At 35.0% G+C, this 13,809-nt stretch overlaps 2 protein-coding genes and 1 long non-coding RNA gene across 4 annotated transcripts in view; 1 reads left to right on the plus strand and 2 right to left on the minus strand.

The window, feature by feature from the left end:
• LOC134844117 (c-Myc-binding protein-like) overlaps window positions 1-13,809 on the plus strand; it is a 493,244-nt gene that overhangs the window by 329,299 nt on the left and 150,136 nt on the right. The gene's annotated exons all lie outside the window — the stretch shown is intronic.
• On the minus strand, window positions 2,705-3,394 carry LOC134845099 (uncharacterized). The gene is made up of 2 exons (XR_010162709.1): window positions 3,210-3,394; window positions 2,705-3,171 (listed from the first exon to the last, which is right to left on the minus strand). It is a non-coding gene; the product is annotated as an uncharacterized LOC134845099 (long non-coding RNA).
• LOC134844114 (peripheral plasma membrane protein CASK-like) overlaps window positions 3,458-13,809 on the minus strand; it is a 158,496-nt gene continuing 148,144 nt past the window's right edge. The window contains exons 15-18 of the mRNA XM_063860607.1: window positions 6,260-6,593; window positions 5,158-5,304; window positions 4,540-4,832; window positions 3,458-4,321 (exon numbers count right to left, since the gene is read on the minus strand). Coding sequence (XP_063716677.1) covers window positions 4,145-4,321; window positions 4,540-4,832; window positions 5,158-5,304; window positions 6,260-6,593 — 951 coding nt within the window. The 3' untranslated portion in view covers window positions 3,458-4,144. The remainder of the gene's footprint in view (window positions 4,322-4,539; window positions 4,833-5,157; window positions 5,305-6,259; window positions 6,594-13,809) is intronic.

Genomic DNA, 13,809 nt, shown 5'->3' on the forward strand with positions numbered 1-13,809 from the left:
CTGGGAATTTTTTCGGAAATTTTTTAGGGTCGTTCAAATTACGACTGAAAGGGCTTCAATGCGTGGAAAACAAAAAAACACTTTAACACACTCGAATACAAAGTTCCTGCCCAATTTCAATGGTAGCAACAAAAAGAAAATATTTACAAGCGTCCACGTAGAACATCCAGATCACATTTTTTTTTAAAAAACGCTGCTGAAGTTTTATCAAAATGGAGATAAAATTCATTGTTTTGGATGCCAGCAGATTTTCAACCGAAAAACCATGAAGCTAGGAAATCGTCAAAAGATAACTCGTGTTGCCCTTGATGCAAAACAGCGCTCAAAAATACAAGCAGTAAAATTTCAACAAGGCGAAATACAATAAAACACAAGACAGAAAAAAAACAGGAGAGAAAACCAGTACTTAAATTAATAAAATAGCCAAAAAACGATTGGAAAAAAGTCAATGAACACAAGTAAGCAGAAAAAATGACTTGTTTCAAAAAAAATCTCAACTTTCGAATTTAAAAGAAAAAATAAGATGCCCTTATAGCTCTTTGAAATTTCATTCAATTTATGGTTGGCACTTTTTTTGATAGAATTCACCCAATTTATAAAAGTGGATCAATCAAATTTTTATTCCGCTGGGATATATGTAAACTAACTTCCAGTTTCGAAATAAGAATTTTCCAAATTTTTTAAAAACCTTTACGCTTAACTTTCCAATATTAATAACGAAATAAACTGATCTTACAGAGAAATCAAAAGTCAAACCGCAAAAAAATCTTTTTTTTCGGACGATATTTCAGGTTTTCAAAGAAATATCATCACGACATATATACGAGTCTTAATCAGGCTCATTGACTCTTTCAAAGTAGCATTTGCAAAATAAAGCAATTCTCTTAAGTTCGCTTGAATAATTATCGCAGAAAATTAGCTCTAAAATAATCTTCTGTGGTTAGAAAACTGTTACTGATCGTTTAACACTACATTCGCTTGGTTCGCATAGGTTGAAGCTAGATCAATAGCTAAATTGCGTCTTGCTGTAGGAAGCTTAAATCCTAAAATCCAGAAACAAAATGTGAAGTGAACTTCAAAACTCAGCAGTCAACCCGCCAAAAGACAGAAGTAACTTCAATTAATTTCAGAACATTTCTGAAAAAAAGCAATCAGCTCAAAAATCCAAGAAACAGCCGACTGAAAGTTGAAAAACATAGCCAACCGTCAGTTCGAAGAGTCAATGAACGCAATTAAGCAGAATTTTTTTTTAAATCTCATGTTTCGACTTTAAAGCTCCTTGAATTTCCAGAACTACATATGATTGATACTTACTCGATAAAATTGAACCAATTTCATAAAACTGGATCAACAGGTAAATTTTTTATTTCGCTGGGAAATCTGAAAATCAAAATCCACTTTTGAAACAAGAAGTCGATCTCGTTTTTCGTGACCTTGACACTTTTTCTGTTCGATAGTGGAGTTTGCAATCCTTTAAAAAAGGGAAATGAATTGAATTGAAAAAGAAATCAAAAGTCAAACCGCGAAAAAATGAAATTAAGCCTGAACAATTTTTTAGCTTTGAAGAAAAAAAACGAAAAAAAAACATCATCGCGGCCTATGTAAGAGTCTGAACTACGTTCAACGACTCCTAAAAAAACTGCAAAGAAAAAAACTGACTGGGTTTAAGAAAATATATCAACTTTCGACTTTTTAATTTAAAAAAGTCATGCCATTAACGATCTTTGAGTTGCACGAACAATTTATGATAGGTCGTTTTTTGATAAAGTTAACGCTATTTGAGAAAACTGGATCAATAGGTATTTTTTTTATTTCGCTGGGAAATCTGAAAAAGCAAATTCCATTTTCGATGCTAGAAATTGATCACGTTTGTTTTTACTTTCTCACTTTTGCTGTTCGACAGCGGAGTTTGCCTTCCTCTTAAAGAAGCAAATGAATTGAACTTAAAACACAGAGGCGAAGCGGAGCTGTGCGCCACTTGCGATACAACACTAACATAAAAAACATAAAAAGCCGGGAAAAAATGAAGATGTCTCAGTGATGTGGCAACTAAGCCGACCATTTTTGAGCAGACACCTACTGAACCAAAAAAGTTCCCCCTGAAATTAGAATGAACAACACTTGCCTTTTCAACTACAATGAACATTGTCTACAGCACAAGCAAAATCCGTGGTGGCAATTAGACCGTCAAAACCTGAGCGAACAAACGAACAAAACAACTAATTATTTTTCTCGAAATTTTTGTTTTCAACTTCCTTGATACAGAACAAAACAAGGTCCGGCCACGACTCGAACCGCAGACGTTAGGGTACAATGGCAACTGCTTTACCTCCAGGCCAAGCAACCTGGAAGATGTTAAAAGAAGAGAAATGAAAAGAAGTCAGCGAGTGATTCAACTGATTTTGTTCAAGTAGTTAACCAGAAAAAAAACTGTATCCCCGTTTGATACGCTTGCTAATCGCAAAGCGTAGAAAATCAAAATTCAAACCGCGAAAAATTGAGCGCTTAAACAAATAGTAAGACTTTTTCCTGAAAACAATTTTCTTGATTTTTTTTGCGTTGTTTTCGGGAAAAAGTCTTAGGACCTAAATAAGAGTACTCACTACGTTCATTACTCTAAATGTCTGTGAAGCGCTTATACCGTTAACTTTCAGTCGGAATTTCTGCTGCACTCTTAGTCTCTCAAACAAATTCTGCAAATAAATGAAAATATGAATTCTAAATTATTCATTCAATAATTAACATAGCTATCAAAACACATTGCCTTATCAATTTGATTTTCATAAATAATTTACTGCTAAATTAACAAACTTGCGATTTTTAAAACTATAAATTTTGTACAAATCCGAAGAAAACATATTTACACGCTAAAACAGCCAATGGATCTGCTTTCAACCAGAGTTTGATAAAAACCTGAAAAACGTTAAAACTAAAACAGATCGACAGTAAAGAATTCATTGCACATAGTTAATGGGGATTATACTTTTAGCATAAATCAGTCGAATGAACCAAATTGATTACTGCGCTGTTATATGAATGAAAATAATTTCACCAGATTTTAAGACACCATCATACATGAAAAACATCAGCGCTCATGAAAAACATGAGTTTGAAGTCAACGTACAAATCTGGAAACCCAAATTGATGGCACTAGAACAATCTTTTGATTAACTGAGTTAACATCATGAGCAGGGAAAACGATCCGCGGCCTGCCCGGTTGAATTTAATGCTGGATTTAAACTACTGCGAAACGATTTCATATAATATAAGCTTTAATTTACATGACAAGAGAGCGAAGCTGCCCATTAAACTGATAATTGAAGTAAATGCTGCAAGTATGATAGTTGGGTCCCGGAAAAAAGCAAGAACGAAAAATGGTTCCCGCAATTTTTGAGGAAATTTCAAAAACAAGCAAACAAATTCGACACCTGTTTCCGAACATTTTAATCCCAAAAAATCTTTTAAGGACTCATCTAAACTTTAGAGACCCAACTATCATATTTGTACCAAGTTCACAACGCAAATTCCAAGAAAAGAGAAAGGCGAAAATCAATTTAATTTATTTCACGACAAAAAACCGATACCAGTAACAACAGTATCTATAGAAACAATTCACCTAAAATCATGTGGATCAGGACGTCCTTGAACCGCATCAAAACAGTTCAACAATGAAAAATTCGGTGAAAGACGATGAGTCTGGAGATGATGTTAAGTATCACTATTTATCATAAATTTGAAATATCTAATAAATCAATCAGTTAATGAGGAAATGATAGAACTGAAACAACTGCAAATCTTTACAGCGAGACAGACAGAAACTGACTCACAACTATAGTTGTTTTCACAGTATAGAAGACATACAAATGCACACTAATATAGCTAACTTGTTTTAACATGTTGTCACAAAACTTGACGTCAATACAAAAATAGAGTTGCTGCAGTTGGAAATAAGTTTAATGGCCAATTTAATTCCATCCTGGGTAATCAAAAAGTTTTTCCAGACATAAATTAATGTGCATCTTTTCAGAAGCATTCGCAGACTCGCAGTGTCAAATAACCTTTAGTCACTTTCGTCGAGTCATTGTAGAACAATCTATTTACCAATGATCGATAATCGTTAGCTAGTTTGCAATGACTGCTCTGGTTAGTACACCCAGTTGGCGGGAACCCATTGCGGGGATGTGCATACATCATCGATGGCCTTTTCCAGGGTCCTAATTGTATCATCGATGTCGTCATTGACCTTGATGAGATCAAAAAGGTGTCTGTAAGAGCGGTAGAGAACATCAGACTCTTTCATCAGTCTTTCCAAACTTCCTTGCTGCAAACAGAAAGGCTTTTATTAAGAGATCCAATCATGATTACATGACCCGACTGTGAATAACTAAGACTCGTCTAAAAACATGTGACATGTATGTACTTACTACATCCTTGCTAATGATTTGGTTTTCTTACTACGCCTTGCAATTAATAAATCAAAATAGAATCTACTATTAGATGTTACGTGGTCCAGGACAATTGAACAAGCCAACGGCTTACATTTGAGAACGCATTTTCAGTTGTAATCTGGGGAGCCGCAATGAAAACCACAAAAGGCGCAAACTCTGCACATCTTAGTATCTTCAGCGCTTGTGGTTCCACATCCAAAATAGCAATGAGTCCTCTCGCGTGAATCCGTCGGATCGTCTCCAGTTTGGTACCATACATGGCGTCCTCGTGGGTTCCGTACTCCAGGTACTGATTGGCAGCTATGTCCGCCATCATTTCGTCATGCGTCACAAAGTAGTAGTTCTTTCCGTCCACTTCGTCTAACATCGGCTTCCGAGAAGTGTCTGTAACACATAAAAATTTCTTCCTATGGTATGAGTCTTGCGTAAAACCCAAGGCTTACAAGTTGAAGCTAAATATTCGAACTGTACTCAGGAATGTTTAAGCATTTTTAAGGCAGTTGAGTGTAACATTCTGAGCACTTTGTTTCTTCGCTCATCGCAATATCATATACTTGACTCAACAATCAGTCTCTAAAAACATGTTAACAATGGAATGTAGGAGAAAGTAGAAAAACGCTTGTTATAGGATCCCAGTAAACTTCCACAATCCTTATTTGAGAAGTAGACGTCAAGGGCAATATAACAGCTATATTGCTCTGAAACTTACGAGGTATGGGGTATGCGAATCTGTCTGGATGAGCGGCTATGAGAGAGTTCTTGATGTGTCTCCTGCCGACACCATGCGCACCCAGCAGAACCAGAGTCTTGCGCATGAAAGCTGGCAGTTTTACAACCTCTTCGTACGTCACAATTTCTGAAACAGAAGCAGTCGAATGAACTCATACTTCATTCCAATGAGGCGAAAACTCGTCGCATCTATCAATTGTATACAGACTATTGGTTGCATTTCAAAATGCGAAAATTCGGCGCAGAGCTATTTGCCATTACAAATAGGAAACTCCACAGCAACCAAACAGCCATGCCTTAGCGGGTAACGGATTCGATACGGAATACTTCACGGAACTACTATGAACCCTGATGAAATTGGTTTGCGATGAATTTTTGCTTTTGAAAAATTCGACTCATGTCTCTCTTAATTTCTAATGAATTCCAGGTTTTTGAGAAAATGGATAAGTAGACATCAAATAATTTTAACTTTTGGTGAAGTTTGCCCCAAAACAAAGTTCAAATGTGTTTCCTAAACTTTCTTTTCTTAATAAAGCAATATTTAAAATTCCAAAGCATTTTCAGTAAGAGGTAAATGATCGCTTTGCGAACTTTCTGAACCAATTATTTTAGCGACCATTTGAAAAATGTGGATGAACTATGTATTCGGATGTGTTTTAGTTTTTTTTAGTTATCCAAGCAAAATCAGGTACCACAAGTAATAATTGGAATGGGTTGAGTGATATATCATATTAAAGCCCTTTCGATTTTAATTTGAACGACATTAAAAAACTTGGCCAAAATTTAAACTAATAAAGTGATTTTTTTCGTTTTTCTTGCAATTTTGTTTGTAGATTTTCTAGTATTTTTCTTCTACAAAAAATGTTTTCCAATTGTCCTATTTTACTATGACTGTCGAATATGTCTAAGTTCTATTTTCTTGTTCAGATCTTTTTATCACAACACGCAGAAAAAAACGACACTAATTTGACCTTTTATTTATATTTTTTAAGACCATGGTCGGAATAATCTATGCTACCTGCACAGTAATCGGCTATTCTTGTATTACTTTTTGTTTGTCAATAAAATCTGAAAAAGCTAACCAATAGAGCCTGGAAGACGCGGCAGCGCGCCGGGACCCCTCAAGTTCTTAACTTTGGTCTTTTTCTTTCCGAACCATCCACAGGCAGGATTATTCTCTTTCCTGTACCTCTCCTTCTCACTCAAAGTAGCCCTCCACTCCTGCAATTCACTTGAAGGAATCAGTCCGGCTGGGACATGAGGGGGATCTGTGTACTTCCTCGCCTGCCACCACGCCTGGTCGTCCTTCGAGATGATCTGGAGGATCTCGCCACAGAAGAACTGGACACCCGCTTCTGGACATGGGATGGAGTCATCTTTTGCAGGGTCGTAATCAAATAGTGCTCGCACGAATAACTGAAAAAAAAATCAGAATGGGCGATATCAATTACTATCTTGTTTTCTCACCTTTTCATTCTTCAAAAAGGTTTGTCACAACGAGCAAATTAGGTTGCGAAAGTATATTTTTTAAAGCTATTTAGTGCTGTTTCGAAAACTTTTATTTCATAGAATGGTTAATTCATAGCATATCTTCAAAGTTTGTAACAGTTCGGTTGAAAAACTTTATGCAATAGTTTTGAAAAAAAAAGTGTAAAAAACACGCTGAATTTTATTTAAAAAAAAATTTCTCAAACAAAATATTAATGCTGATAGCTAAAACATGAACATTTTCAAAATGAAGTATAATTTTTTGAATGCAAGATGAGTTTTTTACACCATTTGCGATGCAGAAAAGTATTAAAAAAAGGAAAATAAAACGCATCGCGATTATTTTTTATTTACAGAGGCGAAGCTGCCCTTCGTAAACATCAGCGAGAATACGACGAAACAGCAGCTCTAAGAAGTGAAGGAAAAAACAGTATTAGTTAGTATCGAATTAGTAAAAAATTGCTATGTATCGGATTCGAAATTGCGACTTCGAGATTGGGAGTCTCACTCCGCTTAACTATCAGCAAGTACTCGTCACAAATTAAGCAGGTACATATGCTAATAAATTGCCAATACGATGCAGCAAAAATGGCACCAAAAACATAGACTAAGTTTTGCATGTAAAAATTTGGAATAAAAACAAACAAAGGAAAGAAGAGGCAAAATAGGCTTCGAAAAACATTACCAATGAGCTCAAAACCATCTCACAAGCGCATCATGAAAACCATCTAAATGTGATTATTCAATTAAACAACAAACTTTCAAAGTTTTCAACAAAAAGTATAAAAAAAATTTTCAGGCTTGTGGAAATCCAATAAATCAGGCAAACTTCAGGCTTGCTGAATCCCATTAAATCAAAAAAGTTACCATTCCAAATAATACACGGTGAAAACAAATCAAGCCAAAACAAAAACAGCCAACAGACAGCTGGAAAAGAATCAAGGAACGCAAGAAAAAATAACACTTACTTGTTATTGAAAACTTTTGAATTCCATTTTTGAATTTCGAAATCAAATTTTTATTATTGTAGTGTTGTTTTTTTTGGCTCAGTTGATGAATTCAAATTGCATCAACTGTGTGAGCTTATTACTAATCGAAGGTCTACCAAAAACCCGTAAAGGTGCCATTAAAGGGGAGGGTTCTCATGCTGGAGGGACCTAATGCTGGAATGCATCAACTGTCTTAAGTTATGACTGATGGAATGTCAAAGCAAATTCTATCAATAACCGTTAAGGTGCCAATAAAGGGGAGGGTTCTCATGCTGGAAGGACCGAATACTGGAAAAATTTCAACCAATCGAAATCGCTAACCGTTTTTCTTGGCTAAATGCCTTTCTCACAAAATCGAAGTCAATATTAACAGAAAACGATAATATAAAAAAATTACTAGATGCAGATATAATCTGTGCAGGTATAATAAATTTAGTTCTTTGTTTTTCAATTTTTCGTGAACCGGTATCCTAGAAAAAATAAAACTGTTCCAATCCGCCTTCCATCCGGCATTCATTTCATACACCTGCTTATTATATAATCGGTCAATATTGACACTAATGGCCTGATTTTGTTTGCTTAGTTTGAGATTTTTTCGATTTCCTCAAGATTTTTGAATACTCAATTCTGATTGGCTGAAAAAAAGCAAAAAAAAATCAGCCATTCGGTCCCTCTAGCATGAGGGACGCCACCCTATTTAAAGTGTCACCAATATTTGCAATTTAGGCTGGGGCAAAATAGCCCAACTAAAACACTACCGCTCGCTAAATGCGATTTAGGCTGGGGAAAAATAGCCATACTATTACACTACGCTCGCTAATGCTCGGTAGTGTAAAGAAATTAGCGTAAAAACATTCAAAGGAAACACAAAATCAACAGCTCCGGTCTGAAACCAGCCTGGCCGCAATGCATTTCATTATACAGTGCACGATTGATGAAATGTTGAAAATCATTTGTTTTCTGCTTTAAAGAAGCCGAAAATATTAGCTCGACCTTCACTTCCAAATATGAAACTTTCGTATCGCAGAAAGGATTTTGGAGAAGAGCAGAGTTCACAAAAACCAGTAAGTTATTCAAAACATGTACTTGAGCTAGGCTTAAAAAAAATTTACACATCAGCGAAGCTGCACTTCGCAAACACAAGCAACAAAAATGTCACAATTTAAATTCAAAAACACAAATAAAGGAAAGAAGAGGCAAAATAATTTTCGAAAAACAATCCCAATGAGGTCAAATCGATCTCCCAAGTGCATCATGAAAACCAAATAAATATGATAATTCAATTAAATAAACTTTTCAATTTTTCAACAGAAAGAATCAAACTCTCAGGCGTGCTGAGTCCCAAACTCTAGAAATCCAATAAATCAGGCAACCTTCAGGCTTGCTGAGTCCTATTAAATCAAAAAGAGTTATCATTCCAAATAATACACGGTAAAAACAAATCAAGCCAATATTAAACAATAGCCAACAGACAGCTGAAGAAAAATCAAAGAACGGAAGAAAAATACAACTTACATTTTCTGATAACTTTTGAATTCCACGACAAAAAGTATGTTCTTTGAAATTCAAAAACAATTTATGTTTCTGTAAAAAAAATGTATGCTCTTCGAATTTCAAGAAAATTTTATGAGTGATATAAAATTTCGTTTCGCTGGGAGATCTCCACTTTGGAAACGTTTTTCATAACCTTTATACTTTTGCTATTCAATAGTGGAGATTGCCTTCCTTTAAACAAATGAAATGAACTTTATTTAAAAAAATTCAAACCGCGAAAATCAAGTTAACATTATTAACTCTAAAAAATCAGTGGTTGACGAAAAAAGAAAATTAAATTCAATTACTTGTTATATCAAAAAAAAAGACAAAAAACGGTCGGTTAATCAAAAACTAAGAAAGTTTCGAGTGAAGTTAACATTGTGAAAATAAATAAATGAGGGTCTGTGAGGTTTACTGTGAATTCTACAAGATCTCGTAAGAGTTTAATCACTCTCAAACATCTCTTTGAAATTTTGCAAAAAACTATTAGATGTATAACCGATATAGATTAAGACGACACGCAATAAGCCGAGAACCCGGCAAAAGTTTTTTTTGCAACTGAAAAATCATACTGTAAGAGCACAATTCGTGCATGTAAGGAACACAGAGGCGAAGTTGAGCTTCGAACCACTTGCGATACAACACAAACATAAAAACTTAAGACGAAAAAAGTCAAAAATATTGAAAAAAAATGGATCTACCAAAACTTAAATGTTCGTACGTATCGATAGAAGTTCAATCCAGGCAAACATGCTAGACATTTCAATATCAAATTCTCAACGGAACATAACTTACGAAAAAGAAAGAAAGCCGACAAACTTTGAGCAGACACAAATTAGCCGAATTTTTTTTAATGAAATCATCTTTAGAGTTTTAAGTCCCAGCTGAAACTCAATGATAAATACTTGCACTTGCAACTACAATGAAACTCGCTTGAATCAGATGACAAATCCGTGATGTGGCAACTAAGTGGACAATCTTAGAGCAGACGCCAGTTAAGCCGGAAAAAAATGATTCAAAAACATTTGAAAAAAGATTCACATCCCCTGTGAGACTACAATTAACACCACCTGCTTTTGCAACTACAATCAAAATTGCTGACAGCACACGCGACATCCGTGATGTGTCAACTAAGCCGACAAAACTATTGCACGACCAAAGATTCAATTTAAACCGCAAAAAAATTTCAAATGCATACTGAAAAAAAAACATAGCCAAATGAAGATTGGAAACGAGTAATGAACGCAAGTAAACATTAAAAAAACACTGATTTTGTTGAAAAAATTTCGAATTTTAAAAGAAAACTTAAGATAACCTTTAAACACTTTGAATTTCTAGAACGATTTATGATTGGCGCTTTTTTTATAACAAAAAACCAACTTGAGAAAAATGGACCAACAGTTAAAGTTTTTATTCCGCTGGAAATCTAAAACATAAATTCCATTTTCGAAACCAGAAATCGTTCACGTTCTTTTGCTCAAATTCCACGTTTGTATTTGGAGAGTGCTATTTACGGTTTTTTCAGCAGATTAATTCCAATTTAACTCAAAGTGCATATATACCTAAATGTATTCTTAATGCATCAATACGTATGAATTGCACATCTTTAATAATTACAGACTTTTATACACAATTTAGGATTTTTTCTGAAAAAAAATCAGCAAGACATATTTTAGAGTCTTCAATACGTTCATTACTCTTTAAAAAGTACGGCCGGGACTCGAGCCTTAGACCTTAGGGTTGAAAGGCAACGGCGTTACCTCTAGGGTAAGTGTCAAGTAAACTAGAAGTTGAGTTGCTTAGGTTCAATTATTAAACAACTAAGAAAAGCAAATAAGCAAACACTAGCAGAACACAACAAAACTGGTAATGGCCTGATTTTGTTTGCTTACTTTGAGATTTTTTTGATATCCTCAAGATTTTTGAACACTCAATTCTGATTGGCTGAAATTAGGCAAAAAAAATCTACCATTCGGTCCCTCCAGCATGAGGGAGGTCACCCTATTAAAATTGTCACCGATATTTGCAATTTAGGCTGGGGCAAAATAGCCCTACTAATACACTACCGCTCGCTAAATGCGATTTAGGCTGAGGAAAAATAGCCATACTATTACACTACGCTCGTTAAAGCTCGGTAGTGTAAAAAAATTAGCGTAAAAACATTCAAAGGAAACACAAAATCAACAGCTCCGGTCTGAAACCAGCCTGGCTGCAATGCATTTCTTTATACAGTGGACGATTGATGAAATGTTGAAAATCCTTTGTTTTCCGATTTGGTTTTCTGCTTCTAAGAAGCCGAAAAGATTAGTCCGACCTTCATTTCCAAATATGAAATTTTCGTATCGCAGAAAGGATTTTGGAGAAGAGCAGAGTTCACAAAACCAATCAGTAACTCAAAGCATGTACTTGAGCTAGGCTTGAAAAAATTAACACATCAGCGAAGCTGCACTTCGGAAACAAGCAACAAAAATGTCACTGGTTAAATTCAAAAACACAAATAAAGGAAAGAAGAGGCAAAATAATTTTCGAAAAACAATCCCAATGAGGTAAAATCGATCTCCCAAGTGCCTCATGAAAACCAAATAAATATGATAATTCAATTAAATAAACTTTTCAATTTTTCAACAAAAAGAATCAAACTCTCAGGCGTGCTGAGTCCCAAACTCTAGAAATCCAATAAATCAGGCAAGCTTCAGGCTTGCTGAGTCCCATTAAATCAAAAAGAGTTATCTTTCCAAATAATACACGGTAAAAACAAATCAAGCCAATATTAAGGAATAGCCAACAGACAGCTGGAAAAAAATCAAGGAACGGAAGAAAAATACAATTTAATTTTTCTGATAACTTTTGAATTCCACGGCAAAAAGTATGTTCTTCGAATTTCAAGAACATTTTTTGAGTGATATAAAAATTTCGTTCCGCTGGGAGATATGAAAAAGAAATTCGACTTAGGATTAAGACGACACGCAATAAGCCGAGAACCCGGCTAAACATTTTTTTTGCAACTGAAAAATCATACTGTAAGAGCACACTTCGTGCATGTAAGGAACACAGAGGCGAAGTTGAGCTTCGAACCACTTGCGATACAACACAAACATAAAAACTTAAGACGAAAAAAGTCAAAAATATTGAAAAAAAATGGATCTACCAAAACTTAAATGTTCGTACGTATCGATAGAAGTTCAATCCAGGCAAACATGCTAGACATTTCAATATCAAATTCTCAATGGAACATAACTTACGAAAAAGAAAGAAAGCCGACAAACTTTGAGCAGACACAAGTTAGCCGAAGTTTTAAAAATGAAATCATCTTTAGAGCTTTAAGTCCTAGCTGAAACTCAATGATAAATACTTGCACTTGCAACTACAATGAAACTCGCTTGAATCAGATGACAAATCCGTGATGTGGCAACTAAGTGGACAACCTTTGAGCAGACACCAGTTAAGCCGGAAAAAAAATGATTCCAAAACATTTGAAAAAAGATTCACATCCCCTGTGAGACTACAATTAACACCACCTGCTTTTGCAACTACAATCAAAATTGCTGACAGCACACGCGACATCCGTGATGTGTCAACTAAGCCGACAAAACTATTGCACGACCAAAGATTCAATTTGAACCGCAAAAAAATTTCAAAAGCAAACTGAAAAAAACAGCCAAATGAAGATTGGAAAAGAGTAATGAATGCAAGTAAACATTAAAAAAACACTGATTTTGCTGAAAAAATCACAACTTTCGAATTTTAAAAGAAAACTAAAGATAACCTTTAAACTCTTTGAATTTCTAGAACGATTTATGATTGGCGCTTTTTTTATAACAATAAACCAACTTGAGAAAAATGGACCAACAGGTAAAGTTTTTATTCCGCTGGAAATCTAAAAGAAAAATTCCATTTTCGAAACTAGAAATCGTTCACGTTCTTTTGCTCCAATTCCACGTTTGTATTTGGAGAGTGCTTTTTACGTTTTTTTTTTCAGCAGATTAATTCCAATTTAACTCAAAGTGCATATATACCTAAATGTATTCATAAATGCATCAATATGTATGAATTGCCTATCTTTAGTTATTACAGACTTTTATACACAATTTTGGATTTTTTCTGAAAAAACAATCAGCAAGACCTATTTTGGAGTCTTCAATATGTTCATTACTCTTTAATAAGTACGCCCGGGACTCGAGCCTTAGACCATAGGGTTGAAAGGCAACGCGCAACGGCGTTACCTCTAGGGTAAGTGTGAAGTAAACTAGAAGTTGTTTAGGTTCAATTATTAAAGAACTAAGAAAAGCAAATAAGCAAACACTAGCAGAACACAACAAAAAGCAGCTCTATGAAACAAAAAAAGAAAAAACTCAAAATAAGTCTCGAATTAGTTCAAATTCGACGTCTCCGATTCGAACCTAAAACCTACTTCGACCGCGATTATGAGTCTCAATACTAACCACTCAGCCACGGACGCTTAATTAAGACAAAACAAGCCACAAACGAAGCAGAGAACAGATGCTATGCAATTTCCAATGATACAGCGAAATTTCAAAATCAGGGAACATTTTAGATTAGAAAAAAAAGAAGGCTCGTACTTATACACTAACGCTCGCAAGCGCGCAAATGTGAAGACA

The sequence above is a fragment of the Symsagittifera roscoffensis genome, chromosome 4, assembly GCF_963678635.1.
Source record: "Symsagittifera roscoffensis chromosome 4, txSymRosc1.1, whole genome shotgun sequence".
NCBI lineage: Eukaryota > Metazoa > Xenacoelomorpha > Acoela > Convolutidae > Symsagittifera > Symsagittifera roscoffensis.